This window comes from Dunckerocampus dactyliophorus, chromosome 19 (genome assembly GCF_027744805.1).
Source record: "Dunckerocampus dactyliophorus isolate RoL2022-P2 chromosome 19, RoL_Ddac_1.1, whole genome shotgun sequence".
Classification (NCBI taxonomy): Eukaryota; Metazoa; Chordata; class Actinopteri; order Syngnathiformes; family Syngnathidae; genus Dunckerocampus; species Dunckerocampus dactyliophorus.
The window spans coordinates 6,797,156-6,812,990 of NC_072837.1; the positions used below are offsets into that span (position 1 = coordinate 6,797,156).

The 15,835-nt window shown below is 41.6% G+C and overlaps 1 protein-coding gene across 5 annotated transcripts in view; it reads right to left on the reverse strand.

The window, feature by feature from the left end:
• lama2 (laminin, alpha 2) overlaps positions 1-15,835 on the reverse strand; it is a 202,011-nt gene that overhangs the window by 88,660 nt on the left and 97,516 nt on the right. For all 5 annotated transcript variants that reach the window (XM_054760840.1, XM_054760839.1, XM_054760838.1 and 2 more), the window contains 6 exons: positions 13,872-14,050; positions 13,704-13,803; positions 13,241-13,298; positions 12,496-12,598; positions 11,015-11,155; positions 9,866-10,030 (listed from right to left, as the gene is read on the reverse strand). In XM_054760840.1, the coding sequence (XP_054616815.1) occupies positions 9,866-10,030; positions 11,015-11,155; positions 12,496-12,598; positions 13,241-13,298; positions 13,704-13,803; positions 13,872-14,050 (746 nt within the window). The remainder of the gene's footprint in view (positions 1-9,865; positions 10,031-11,014; positions 11,156-12,495; positions 12,599-13,240; positions 13,299-13,703; positions 13,804-13,871; positions 14,051-15,835) is intronic.

Here is a 15,835-nt window from a genome sequence, read left to right on the forward strand (position 1 = left end):
TATAAACACAATAGGAATGAAAGAGTGTGAGTATTTCTGTCAACTATATGGAATCAGCTTTACAGCGCATTGCACAGCGCTGTGTCAGCACGACTGCAGAATTTATTCCCCTCTCTGCAACCTCAACAGTCACATGAGGGAGTGCGGCAAAGGAGTAATACCACCATAAAAACAGACAGACAGAAGGGGACAATGTTGAGAAAGAGCGACTGAAGAAACTGAGCTTAAGACGAAGAAAGTTAGAGAGGGGGAGTATCAAGGTGGATTTAATGCCTCCATAAACCTCTATCATCCGTTGCCCTCCCTTCTTAGACCTGGAGGAGGAATCACCCATTTCACAGCTGACTGAAAACACACACACACACACACACTCACACATTGTACTGACCATTTTATTGACTAACACTTATTCTCTATCTAACCCCCATTTGCTGATTTGGACTGTTGAAGACAGTAAAATCATAGTTTAAAGGCACAGTACACTTAACATGCATGAGCTGCTCCACTAATAACCTGCATGCCCTCCAGTATGAATGGCCTATGCCTAATCTAATGGAGTCGACACTCAATCGCAGCACTGTGAAAGCTAAATGCACAACACAAGAAGACACATTGCCTACTAATTGTGTGAACGCCGACGCAAGGATACACACTAATGCTACTGCATGTTCAAACTGTATTGTCTTCATGATATCAACATAATAAAGTTGAGGCCTCCCCTTTTCTGGAGCGCATTTTGTGATTTTCTGCTCAGTCCAGTTTCTTTACTTTCTTACTAGAAGATCTTGCGCAGGTTCGTGTCCGAGACCAGGGATCTTGAGCTGGTGGTGGCCACTGCTGCACATTATACCAGTATTATCACGTATTTCAACATTTTTACCGACATGAGTTGAGTGAGACGTGCTTTCAAACAAGGCCTATTTTCGCGTCAAAACAAATGAAATAAAATGAACTCTGCTCACTTGCACAGTTGTAAACACTGCAATACTATGAATATGCAGGGATACGCTGTATTTTTTTTGTAAGGGAAGTGTTTCTACGGCTTTTTTCAGTTGGACAGCAACATATGCAAGCCAAATATGTTCAACATTAAGAATAAAATATTTCATTTGGCCTTTAATGATGTAAAAGCAAGAAGATAAATTGCTTGTACTTGTAAATCAGCAAACATTTTAACTCCAGTCTTGGTCAAAAATCCTGGCAAACCAACGATGCCAGTGTTTTTGGCCATGGCTGAATAAATGATGATTTGTTGTATTTGTTGTGCATATCGTTTGTTTAAGTGTGATTGCGATCGTCCGAACTGTGGTGTGCACCAAACAAGATTGGTTCTCGGCCGGCTTGCAGGTGAACTCTACGTGGTTCAGTTAACTTGAGCTCAAATGTGAAGACTTCTTGGATCAAAGACACGGACCAGTGTTGAAATGACAGCAAAAAGCACGCAGAAATGACCAATATGTACGAGAAAATGTGTCGGTGTAAAATGCTGTCTCTCTGGTCCTTTCGCTCCCTCTCCTGCATGCGGCAAGGGTGTGCTTTAAAAGTATATTTTATTAACTTTTCCTGAAACCCAAAAAAAAAACTGAACATAAAAGTAACCAAAACACTGAACCCAGTTGACGGCATTTTGTGTTACATCACATCATTTGAGTTACATGACATGAAAGATGCCCAGATGTGTCCTTACTTTTTACACATGTTCATATGCTTGGGGGGCTACGCGATCTGCCCAAAGTGCACACCAAGGATTTTTTTCTTGACATGTTTAATCCAGACCAAAGTACCGAACCACAAGTGTGAACGCTTCCTGCATGTCAACAAATGCAAATCAACAAAAATCAAAAGTCACATTTGCAATGCGCACAACTGCTCCAATTTCAGACATTCATCATGAAAGTAATCAGAGCTCTTTGCCATGGCAACCTAATGACCAGATCTCTCTACTGGGGAGAGGAAATAAAAGGAAGCCGCGGCGGGAAGCAGAAAAGAGCAGGAATCTGAAAGCATGGTAAGGGAGAGTGGAATTAGAGGGGACAGAAACAAAAGAACAATAGAACACACTCACACACTGGCAGCTACAATAGACATCAGTGGGATTCCCCCTTGAGAGCTCATGAGCCTGTTATTAACTCCTGGTGACCGAAATAAAGAGGAAGAAGGTATCATTCCCGCGGTCAAAACCTCAATCAAAAAACTGCTGTCCATACAACGGAAGCATGGCTACTTGTTTCTTCATAAATTCAAATATAACCACGGCTTTTTTTTAATCAGCAACACTTAAAAAATACTTATGTGTAATATGTGTCGTTGGTATGAGGGTGTATGGTTGCATAAGACCACGTGAGATAATAGAACAAGTAGGATGGAGGAGAGACATGAAGATATGCAAAATTTAGGGATGAAATGCATTGTCGTTGCTCAGGAGTGTGCGTTATGGGTACGACAACATGACGTGTACTAATACACACCTAATACACAGCCTTCCCCTGAGCCCCCACCAGAGCACCCTTGCTTTGAATACATCTATGTATTTTTAGAAAGTTAAAGTGTTATTGTGACCTATTTTACAAGAACAAGAAGCACATAATTTCATCAGAAAGAGAGCCCCCGTCTGTTTATTTGTTTACGAGCGACTTCCTTTCCCACATGGGAACATTAATACACATCCTGTATGTTAAAACAAACATGTTTTACCACTAAACTGTCTCCAGTAAAAGCAGTTTTACCTGGACTTAAATGGAAACCAATAAGATAGAACAGCTATGTCACAAACTTAAGCAAGGTTCAGTTCAAATGACTTCTTTTCTACATCCTATCATCTTCGCTTCTTGCCTCTGAGTTAATCACAGTTAAAATGCCAAAATAATACATCCAGTAATTCCTTGAGAGATGTTATAAATCCCTTTACGAGCCAAGGCTGTGTCCATGTTGGACAATATGATGGAATATGTGCCACAATCACTACATGAGCCATATATTAACGGACAATTACAGTGATTTTAGACACAGATTTACTGTGTATGAAACTCAGTGGTGTGCCGCCAAACCATTACCAGAAGCACTGACCTACATTTCTAACTGTCAAACTTTCAACTTTCAAACAAGATTCAAGCCCAGATCTTCTCGATCTCCTGACTGTGTTGCCAACATGCTAACCTCACATCCACCATGCGGCCCTCACGGTTTATCAGCAACAGTATATATGAATTAACAAATCATGTTTCATAGTTGAATATTATTATTAGTTGTCAAAACATATGCATATTTAAGCACGTTATGTATTTTTTTGCCTAAATGAAGCATTTTCAAGCATAAAAATGGCTAAATGAACTAAAATACAAACATAAGGCATTCAAAAGACACATTGAAAGACTTTGATGTAGTATTCTGCACGAGTCACTGTGGTGACAGTCATGTTATTGTAATGTTTGGTCAGACACTAAATCACCAGACTTGATCGCCGGAACAACAGGCTTTTATTGCAGGTTTGAATGATCTCACAACAGGCACAATAATCCCTACTAAACATCACACAAGCATGAGTCTTATTTATGTCTTAAACTGTGTATTTACTCTTATAATTATGTTATTACTTACATACTATATCTACTATATTGGGTAATACAAGTGCAATGGTGACTTTTGAGATGTTTAGAGGGCACTAATAATGTTAAAAACACACATTTCAAAGGTTGTAAACGGGTTTTTGATGCTCTAACTATGAAAATATTCCATTTAGAAATAATAAATCCTACTTAGCAAAAATTCACTTATCATGGTCAGGTCTGGAACTAATTAACATTGGTAAACAAGGTTTGACTGTATAAAATTTCACATGATGAGAAGTCCTTTGGCCTGAAAGTCTTACAATAAAAACAGTGACCTGTGTCAGTCATTAAAAAAACAAATTCATAAATGGGGTACAATTACAATACGGCCTTATTTGTAATGAAGTTCACATAATGACTTGTTCACGGACACACGTACTGTAATCATATCCTCTTTCAGACTTGGAAAACTATATAGTCAGAGATGAGATTGTGTCCTAATCTCAGAGAAAATAAAGTCTTCATTCTCCAAATCCTGTTTCATTATGTTTCAGTGATGAATATATTTGTGAATAGCGTCATGAAGTAATGACTTATTTTCCCATGTGCACCATGGGATTAATGTGCAGGGCCCTGTGCACACTTTACAGACACACAAATGTGTGTGTGTGTGTGTGTGTGACAGCAAATTATTTGGTTGACAAAAAGCGGAACAAATCTGCTGTGATTGATGTAAGGGCATCTTTTCACCCATGTAAGTGGGGAAAAAATGAAGAGGGAAGAGAGGAGAAAAGAAAGTGAAATGGGCAAATCCATCTCATGCCATTGTGACCAGATTAGGAGCGACGCTTGCACACAAACATCTCACACATCCAATCTCTTACAGCTTGTGAGGCAGATAAATATGTTCTCCATTAAAAAAAAGTGATTTCATTTATCAGCCCGTGATATGTTACAGGAGCACAACATATTTCTGCATGTGTTAGGGATGTTGTTGAAACAAAGCAGGAGATATGATGAAAAGAGATTGGAGAGAGCTGACAAACTTTGACTAGTTGTGTTAGCTTTCAGCGGATTTTATGTCGGCTTTTAGCAAGGACACTCCCTGTTCATCTATTGCTTTTGCCTCCCACTACCCTCCATCTGTCTTTCTCTGTCACAGCTTCCCAACAAGAGAGGAATGTTCTTGCTTTTCAGCCTTTATCTGGAGTGACAGTGAATCTGTTTGTGTAACTGGGTACAAGGTGGATGGAAGCAATTAGTCTATTTGACTGAAGCCCGATAACACCGCTGATACCTCGCATGGTGCTGAGTGCTAAACTGCAAAAGTACCTCTCTACAGTCTACAGAACAGCATCTATCCATTCGTTTTCTATGCCGCTTATCCTCTGGGGTGCTGTATAAGGGGGGAAATGTTAGGGCAATTCCAAGGCCTCCTGACTGCCAGGGGGCCCAAACAATTGGTAATCATAAAAAAAAAATTTAAAAGCTGACAGAGGCTGGTCATCTAGTACGATGAATTCAATTATTTTTCGTGTTATTTGCTTTAGACTGCTGACTGTCACGCACACACGGGCGAGTGGTGTCCAGGATTGACGACATTAGCTGCCGTTTGACTGATGAGCACATTGTGAGCCTCGAAAACTCACCATACTCCGTCAAGTGTTTGTTATTAAATTAAAGCTTTTTAATGTGCTACCCCGGCAAGATATTTTTCATGGGATGTTTCGCAGGGTGCAAAATTTATGCCATTCTCACAAACGGCAGGTGAGTTCCACACGGCAGACATGTTTGTTTTGGTTGTGGCACACCTGCGCAGTGTGAAGGAAAGTGGGCGGGAGACGCTCGCTACATGCTGTATGCTGCAAAAGTACAAGCCAGAGGTGATCGGCTTTTGTGATCGGAGCTGAAAGGCATTCATCAGCGTAGGTTGATCGCATGCTTTTTCACGGAAATCGTCCGATTTTGATCAGTGGCCGATCGATCGGAGCATCCCTAGTATGGCGCTGTATTATTACTTGATGTGATCAAATAAGCAAACATTACCACATTAGTTGAAGGGGTGTCTGTAACACGGCACTATTGAGGCTAGAACCACTGCTGCATCTGTGTATCATATTGTTTCACTGAATTGTTTTGCTTCCATTGCTGTTCGTTAGGGCTGCACGGTGGCCGAGTGGTTAGCATGTTGGAGGAGAGAGTCAGGAGATCGGGAAGACCTGGGTTCGAATCGCCACTTGGGCGTGCGGGGGTTTTCTCCGGGTACTCCGGTTTCCTCCCACATTCCAAAACAAACATGCATGTTAGGTTAATTGGTGTCTCTAAATTGTATGAATGTGAGTGGGAATGGTTGTTTGTCTTTATGTGCAATTGGCTGGTGTACCCCGCCTCTCTCCCGAAGTCCGCTGGGATAGGCTCCAGCATACCCTAATGACCAATAGGACTCACCATATATACATTTAAAAAAAATTCACTTCATCTATGTGATCAGTATCTGTATTGGTATCGGCCGATTTCACTCATGGAACATACCACTCATTTTTGTTAATTATCATTTTCGTCGTGAAATAAGTAATGGTAGCGTGCTGGAGGAGTGTGTGCATGTGCTTCACAGCATGCCTCGTGTTGACGCCTCCCTAGGGAGGAGTTCAGGGCACATCCGACCGGTAGGAGGCCTCGGGGAAGACCCAGGACACGTTGGAGGGACAATGTCTCACAACTGGCCTGGGAATGCCTCGGGATTCACCGGGAGGAGCTGGACAAAGTAGCCGGGGAGCGAGCAAGTCCGGGCTACCCTGCTTTGGCTGCTGCCACGGTGACCCGACCTTGGATAAGCAGAAGTGGATAGATGGTGATGCAGCCAACAGTCGTTGTTTTTTAATGACGTAATCTAAGTACACAACAAAGCTCTTTTGAGACTACTCTTGTAAATGAGCAGTCCATGGATCCCGACAAGCAATAAAATACCCAATAAGCTTCAGTGGAACATGCTTTCTGGACCAATGAGCATCCACCGAGCGTACTGACGGGCCAATGAGCATCCTTGGCGTGAACGACACAGCAGGTCATGCATGAATTTAGGGCATTATCACACACATACTCGGATGTACGTAAAGCTATGGCTAGCATGTCATTACACACACAGCCTGTCACTCCCAATGACACGCTCTAACGTAATATGCCGTAGTGTGTGTGTGTGTGTGTGTGTGTGTGTGTCATGTCACATTGTGCATCTCTGTAACATGATCTTTGACTGAAGCAAATAATCACTTTTTCATACTGTCTACACACACAAACGCAGAATAGTCAGAGTTGTTTATTGCCCATGTTCAGATGCATCCGTTCTGCTTTGCTGTTTGCAGTGCCTCTAAAATACATCATTATCTGGCTGATAAGGCTCTGAGAATGAGTGTGCGTGTTTGTTTGTGGCGTCTAAGTACATATCCAGTCTGTTTGTGTGTACTAGTTTGGAAACCATTATAGCGAGGGCATTTTGCTGACATTATCACAGGCAGGCAGCTTGAGGGTTACAACACAATGTTAACACCTGGTTCTAGGTGAGTAGGGAGTGTGTGGTCATTTTCAGTGTTTAGTTTGGTGCAACTCTATGCTTGACACACTCATAAATCTATGTTTATGGCACTACTGTACATAACATCTAATTGCTTGAGGAAGTGTTGTCTATAAACAATGAAATTTTACACTCATACTTACACAACACAAACCAATAAGAGGTCATCAAACCCAATGCCTCCCTCACTCACGCTGCAACAAAAAACAACACAACAAGTAACACGTGGCACACACAACCCCAACATTAAGTTACCCAGCATGCCTTGTAGTGCACTCCATGTTACTTCAATTGCTTTAAGCCACATTTAATCAATCAATAATCAATTAATCCCACACATGGCAAAGTCTGAACAGTTTATTGTGTGCATGCCTGGAGTGGACCAGTCCAACCGGTACAGTGTAGGGCTGAAGTGGTGGAAACTTCCAAAGAATAAAGCTGTGTCTGTGTTTGTGTGCCGCAAGTACAATAAAGTTGATTGTGGAGCTCAACAGGCGAAATATAATCAGACAGAAGGAGAAAGGAGCTGAAGGGAGATGAAGAAGAATGATTTAGAAACAGGAGGAGAGAAAATGGGAGTCCTGGAGAGACAGGGTGAGTTAGGGGAGGAGGCGCATGAAGAGAAACAAGGATGGAGGGATGGTTGGAGGGATGAAGGGGTAGAAGTTCAGACAAATAAATGAAACGACAAGCCGGGCCTGCAAGCGATGAAGTAATGAAATGCAGCAGCAGCAGTCTCTTCCTCCAAGCCATGACACCCAGACAAACATCACAGCCAGTCTGCTGTGGAAGAAGTGCAACAACTCCACTTCATAAGCATGGACTCCAGCTATTTGCCAGCTCAAGTGTTAAAGTCTAATCATTGCTACAATGGCAAAAGAAAATGCAGCACACGTTCAAATAGATGACATTAGCAGAGGCAAGAACCACAGAAGAAGCGCTGGGAGGGGGGGTGCGAGCAGCACAGCAGGATATGTTCTCACCAGACAGGGTCGCTTTAGAGGATTCAATCTTAGATCACAAGCCCATTTGTTTGTGCACGTCTGTCTTAATGATGTAGCCCTGGGTCAGGTGTTACACATATGACTGTCACTCCTTAAATCTTGCAATGGAGACAGTACAAAATAACCCAAAAGAACACGTCGCTTATGGCTGGTGAACTAATCATCACACAAAACAAAAGCCAAGGGGCTATGCAAAAATAGCAGTTACCAACCGCATCTAAACCTGTGCTCGGTTTTGGAATTTCTCCACAGATGTTGACAAAATGAGTGGTGCAAAAGTCCAGAGCTAGAACCACCATCATCTGGTCATGTTAGACAAATGTGATAATGACTATCGAACAGGCTATGGCACAGGCTGCCTGTCATGGCTGCTCAGTACAATAAAGCAGACAGTAATGTAAATGCTCCAATTAATGCCTCTATTCAATTTCCTTGCCAGGTGAATGGTCTACGATAGAAACTTCAGGGTCTGTAATTACCATAATTTCTGGACTATAGAGCGCAACGGTATATAAATCGCACCCACTACATTTAAAGATTTGTACATATATAGGCCGCACGTGTCTAAAACCTGCAGGTGTTCCAAGTCATAACATGGAATATTTAGTACACAGAAAGATTTTTTTAGAACTTTTTATTCAATAATTATGTTTTCCAAACAGTGTGTGTAACATGTCTGGGTAAAAAGTACCCTACCAAGAAAGTAATTAATCGCCATCCTCCTCCTCCTCCTGGGAACTAAAACCACTAAAGCCGTCTTCTTCAACCTCACCATTAACAGCCTCATAATTCTTTCATCACACACTTTGTCAGTCTCGCTCTCTCTCTTTCTCTCTCTCTCTCTCTCTCTCTCTTTCGGTGTCGCTCTCGGTGTCACTTTCGTCTCGAGGCAAATTAGACATTTAGCTTGAGCCAACCTCTCCATCACACAGTAGTCCGGCCTTTCGAAACCCGATGGTGATAGTGGACAGTTGGCGGTCCGAGTAGTCCCAACAGAAGCTGTAGTAATTCTACACTTGATCAAACTTACTTAAGATGTGTCAGAGATCGCTGCGTAAGACTTCAAAACGTGATATTAGCTTCGATGCCACTACTTCCTGAAGCTGCACTGCAGTGTAAGAATGTTGTGTGCCGCAGATGGACTACGCAGTTTGTGCTTCATTCGCGGCTACACGATGTAAATATAACATCGCTTATATTAGTTTACTTTTTGCACTTCATTAGGCATTAGGCATACTCTTCTGGGGCAGCGAGTAAAATAAAAGGAAAGTGAAGTGGAATTAGACATGTAAAACACTCAGTGGGGAAATTAAAATTGGCTGCATGCCCCTTCGAAGTTGCTCAAATGACGTGACCATCATCAAGGATAAGGATGGTATCCTTGAACATGTGAAAGGATGTGCTCCTATGAAATGGACAGTGATAACTATCAACCTAGTGGTCTCATTATTGAGACTTCCAGTGTGCCCCCCAGTGTGCAAGACAACCACAGAGATAAAAAAAGGAGTTGTTCTGTCTTTTTTATGACTGTTTTGTTTAATGTGTGTATTTAATCTTCCTATTACTGCATCTTATATGTCCTTGATGTGTTCTGTGTACAGTGTGAGTGACTTGGGCGTTAATTTCAGTATAATTTAGGTATAACGTAATCAAATTTAGGCTTACTTAATTCTATACATGATGGTCCCGCATCCATGAAAGATTCTGCTGTATCTACAGCATGCAATATGTCTTCTTCTCACCTTGTTTCCCAGGTATACTTCAGGTGCATTCCAGTAGTAGGCAGAGCCAAGGTTGTCCACAACATCTGCATGGTGGACACTTAGATAGAGAGGTGTGTCTCTGTGGATTGGCCACACCCTCCGTCCTGAATCTCCACTGAGGTGCCAGCCAGTCAGAATGCTCTCCTGTGCAAGAGCCATTGAAAAAAGCTGATTAGTAAGGTACGAAGGTCACAAAGTGGCACCGAATTGTGAACCATCATCAACACCCACCTCATGAATTTGCCTAAATTGCTGAAGATGTTTATTCCCATAAACCCATGTTGGGTGCGTACTACTACTAATACTACTTTTGACTACTCGCATTGTTTCTCAGGAGGACACTTTGTTGATATTTTCCTTTAAATTCCATATTGCTTATGTTAATAACCCATGCAAGGGTCTGACGAGTTCAGAATTTAACTCAAAGGATGTTTAAAGATTCTGCACATCTGTCACATGTCAGACTGTCAGTGTGTGTGTGTGTGTGTGTGTGTGTGTGTGTAACACCTCAAACAGACACACATCTGTCACTGCAATTAACCTGACCTTGGCTTACCCTTTTGAACACAAACACACACACGCACGCACACACACACACACGAATGCTATCAGTGTCTGAATCAAAGCTGTCATCCTGTCAGCATCTCCACCCTCCCCTCCTTTCCCGCCTGCCTGTCAGTCAAAAACCGTTTTTCTCCATTCACCTCTCTGCTCCGTCTTATTTTCTCCTTCTTCCTCTCCTCATTCTGTCCGCATCCATTCTTGTTTATTTTGCACTTACTGTTGTAGTTTTAGTAATTGCTAAAGTCAATGGATTCTTCTTTAGCGTGTTTGACTGTGATGGTCATGCAATTTGTTGACCTTTGAACCAAAGTAAACTTGTAAAAGTATAGATGAGCTACAACGACTTCATCCCTGTCTCCATTTATTGTCTCCATCCCCCTTTCCACTGTAATAACAACCTCACTTATCTAACTTACCAGCTGTCTGCGTCTTTACTCGCATCGTAAAAAGAAGTTAAATACCCCACAGTGGATTCATCCGCCCCCACTCTATGTGGAACAATGTTTATTTGTGAAACCCAGAAAGCCAGATAATCCTAATCACAGTTTGTGTGTCATTTCTTACATTCTGATAAACCCACGTGGAGGCAGAGCACTGGCTCGCTACGCCCATGCAAGAACATTTCTCGCAGCCGCGTGGATTGTCGCGCTGGAGATTGTAGAAGCCCAGTTTGCAGCGGTCACAGTTCTCTCCCTCCACATTCTCCTGTAGGGAACAGGAATTTCACTTTGTTTTTGCTGTTTTAATGACTTTATAATAGAAGAAAGAACAGTTTTGCTACATAGTTGCCAAACACAAGGGCAAACATAGTAAGTGTAATAATAATTTTAGCCACACGAGGCAGAAGTGCAGCCTATGTTCGAAAAAGGAGGCGCGTAAACCCTGGCCTGGGAGCCATTTATAGCAAACAGCTCTGTTTCCTGGCCTGCGGAATATTTTGAGAATGAAATTCAACGTGGCCCACATCAGAACATTACAAAGCATGAGTATGAAAATTAAAATGAAAATACCTGCAATAAAATAAAAGATCAGCAGGAAAAATGTGTAATGTCACAAGAAAAAATTCAAATGTTTAAATTTACAAGATAACACTAATACTAACAATAACGTGCTTTATCACCCATAGCCTAGCGGAGATATAAAGTCAAACTTTGGTTTTCGTATGCCTTACTTATTGGCTTTGGACAGGTTTTCATACAATATAAATGCATAAAAAAATCGTACTGTGAATAATACATATGATTATTGTACAATATCATACAATATATACTTCTTTTAACCCACTATAACAAACCTTGAAGACATTTCACAAGTGGTCCATGCATTGTTTACATTATAAAGCGTTCAAGCGCACTACGTAATTCAAGTTTAACTCCAAGTGGGCTGTCAGACACAAACTAAACGCAACAAAATGCATACGTGGAGAACAACGAAACATGCAAGCGTATTTAAGGGTCAAAACGCATGCCGAGTACGAAGAATGAGTACATGTTGGCAGGTTCGGCTATAAATTATTATAAGTTTAGTTTTTGTTTTTGTAAAATGCCTACCTATTATAAAACAATAAACAATATCAAAAACTATGAACAGGAAGTTATACAAAAGCAAGAAAAACTCATAGAACATCTTTGTGCCGCATCCTTGACTGTTAATCGTTTGGTCGATTGTGTGAAATTGGTTGGTGACTAATCGCGTCTTCAAACAACTGAAACACAAAGAAGTGCAATACTTGGTTGCGCTGCATAGGCGCCGCTGAGATGAACAAAATGACATCAACTATGGCACAACTCCTCCAGGCAGTATTTCACCAATTAATATGACAGTGGCATCAAAACAGGAGTTCAGAACATTCATAGCACGCGACTGTCTATCAAGAAAATAAAGTCAAATGCCCGTCGTTCCTAACAACACAAGTAAAAACACTAAAAGCATTCAAGCTTCAGAGCTTATCTGTGACTTATGTCGATGTTTTTGCGTTGAATAGAACAATGGCAGGCTATAATGGACACCACTTGGTCTTCATAGTTATTACGTGTGTATTTGACCTTGCACACACAGGGTGATGTACACGGGTCAGCGTTGCTGCTTCCCTCCAGGCTGCAGTTACAGCGCTGACAGTCTGGGTAGCCCATGTAACCAATAGCACACCTGAAAGACAAATGGATTTAATAACAAAAAAGATGGAGGTGATGAGTATTAAAAAAAGGGCCATTCCATAACTGGCCGGTCAGGGGGGGTCAACTCTCCTGACAGTCACATGCACTCAAAGCATTAACTGTCAGAGGACTTCTAGTTTAGAACAAAGCGCTGACTTTGCTCGGCAGGTAAACAAGCATCTCAGAGGAAGCATTACACGTAATTAACAACAAACAGAGATTTGCCCATTAAAAAGCAGATGACAGTGCCTTAATTGTTAGGTAAGAATTTTAAAGGGAAGACACTTGATTGACTTGATTTAAGGTGACATTAGAATAATTGTGAATAATTCCACCAAGGAGAAAACACCTAACAAGCAGTTACACAAACAAGCCATTATGGTACCAGAGCAAGTAAAGGCAATTTAAACAGATGCTTAATGACCTTTTGAAGGGATATATAATTGAAGAAAAAAAAATCAAAACGTCATTGTTTAGAGCGCTTTAAGGGTCTTCTTAAGGACAGCATATTAGTAAATCGTTACAAGTCTTAATGAGAACTTTGGGGCAATTTTCAAACACTAATTGGAACGGACAACAGCTGAAAGGTTCAGCTCACCTGTCACATTCTGTGCCTGTCGTGCGTGTGTGTTACCTGTCACATCGTGGACCCCCAAACCCTTCCTTACACCGGCATGACCCTGGTGGCTGGGCTGTCAGTCAAACACACACACACACACACACACACACACACACACAAATACACACACATGAAAAAAATGGAAGAAGGGTGTGTGCATCTTAACAGCGGTAAGGTTAAAAAGTCCTATTTTTGGCCAAATCGAACACCTTCATCAATACCAATTTACTGCATGTCTTTTTTAGTTCAATACGCATTACTAAGGAAAATGTCCAAAAAACAACCTCCTGGAAGTCAGTTCAGGAGGCTAGAGTAATCTCAAGCTCAAGCGCACTGAGCATTTCTGGCTGTTCTGTCTGCTTTTTTAGCTTTTTTAAGTTAAGTTTGTCATTGAATGTATGAATATGACTAGATACTGTCCTGTATATTTCTCATCAGATTAGACAAGAGACTGAGATATAAAAGCATTTCTGCGTACTTGGCGTCGCCTGGCTTGAGTCCTCAATGCACGTTTGCCCATGAGAGCCGTGTGAGTCACATGAGCAGGGCACACAGGGGTTTTCCTCTTCAGCGCTCACCTTTACGAGACGCAAAACATTTAAAACTCGCTCGTTCACACAACCGAATGCTACTCGAAGCAACCTACCCCTTCAGGTCTGTAGTAGCCGGGAAGGCAGCTCTGACAGTTAATACCATCTGTGTTGTCACGGCAAGAAATACACACCCCGCCTCCTTGGTACTGGCCGTGGACGTCCAGGCTGAGTGATAGGTCTGCTACAGTCTGATTAAAGTAGCATTCTTCAGCCTTCCCATGGCAATTGCACTCTGGGAAGCACAGATGGAAGGGTTGCACATACAGAAGTCGGTTACACAGTACACAATACTATTTCTTTTGCAGTCATCAGTGCTGGTTTGCTTTGCCATACTGAGGATATGCAGGAGAACATCAATTAATAAATGATGCTTGCTATTGAAAACATCCCAACTGCTGAGCAATGGGGGTGAAAGAGGTATATTTCTGTATGTTTTGCCCTTTTTCCCCCCCATGCAAATATCTCCTTTCCTTTCTTTCTTTCTTTTTCTACTTGATATGACAAATCTATTACATGCACCTTTTGTTTGGCTTTATTTTTTTTTATATTCCACCGGCATGATTCGTTTTTCCCCCAAAATTCTCCCAAGCTTTTGGGAAAAACAGTCCCTCAGGCTCCTGACTGGCCAAAATCGACATTGTTATAGCGGCTATAGCGTCACTTGTTCGGGATTTTTGAGCCATTCGTCGATTTTTTTAATTGAATTTATTATTAATAATACCTGTGTGTATGTGCATGCAGTTACAGTCAATGATCTAAACCAGTGGTTGTGAAAGCATGAGGCGGGCCACCCAAAAATACAGATGTTCTTCACAACAAGTCTAAGCTAACTTCAGTTATGTTTTAAGGCAAAACTAATTTATTTTTCTCTCTGATTTCTCTCTTCTTGTTAATATCATTGGAACTGGAAGTAACTCTGGTTGTTGCATTGAGGGGGGTGTCTAACGCACAAGGAAAGAATTAAGTCAATACATCAAACACATGACAACTACTCTGCTTAACTATAACGGAAAGGTGTCAAATATCTCGTACAATATGGAAATGTGCGGCATGTAATTTTGTACAGTAGAAAAGTAATTTATTTCCCGGGGCTTTGACCCTCCACCCACTCTTCCGAACTTGCATCCATTGTAGTTGGCTTATACATAAATGCAAACATCACAGCCCTGTTATTAGCAAGCTCGGACCCTCCACCCACTGCTTTTGCATACTCAATCAGGCCTACAGTGCTCATCACTATTTGGTCATGGATCTGCCTGATGGAATAATAGCAGAGGCAAAGAGCATGGCTGATTTGATCTCAGGATCAATAGAGGGCCATGGTTGTGGGTTTGATCTCAAGAGTTGGCATCACTGCTCTGTGAAGACTCTGCTGAGCTTCCCACTATATTACGTCTGGCAACCACTTCTGCTGCATTCCCGTGGGCTGCTTGGATCCATTCACGGGTTGTCCACCCCCAGCTTTAGATCACTTATAACAAGGAGCTCAAAGGTGGTGACACAATGCTCTTGACTCATGTCATGTTTCCTTTAATATTGTAATGAGCCAGCGTTTAACTTGCACTCTTACGAACAGCCTTTATAGACTTAGTGGTGTTGTGTCAGTGTGTCAGAGTGTTTTGGGCTTATTGGTGGAAAACTCTTAGACTGGAAGAAGATTGAAGCTTCCGGTCTCATGACTCCATAGAAAAGACTACAGTTACAGTGCATATATACTACCAGCCAAAATTTGGAGGCACTTTCTCATATAATAACATGATAAAGTGTCTCCAAATTTTTGACTGGCAGTGTATATGGACAACAAAAAAAAAACTAATTTGAATTTATTTTAAATAAGACCAGATTTCTATTTCCAGGTGGTCTTCCGAATGAGTTGCGTTCCTAGACTGCAATGTGAGTCTTGGTGTAAATGGGATTTTACACCTAATTGAACTCCTAAGCCGCTCACACCGTACACAGAACACAAGAAAGACATACCGTATATACTGTAACAAAACACCAAAAACAAGAATGGAAT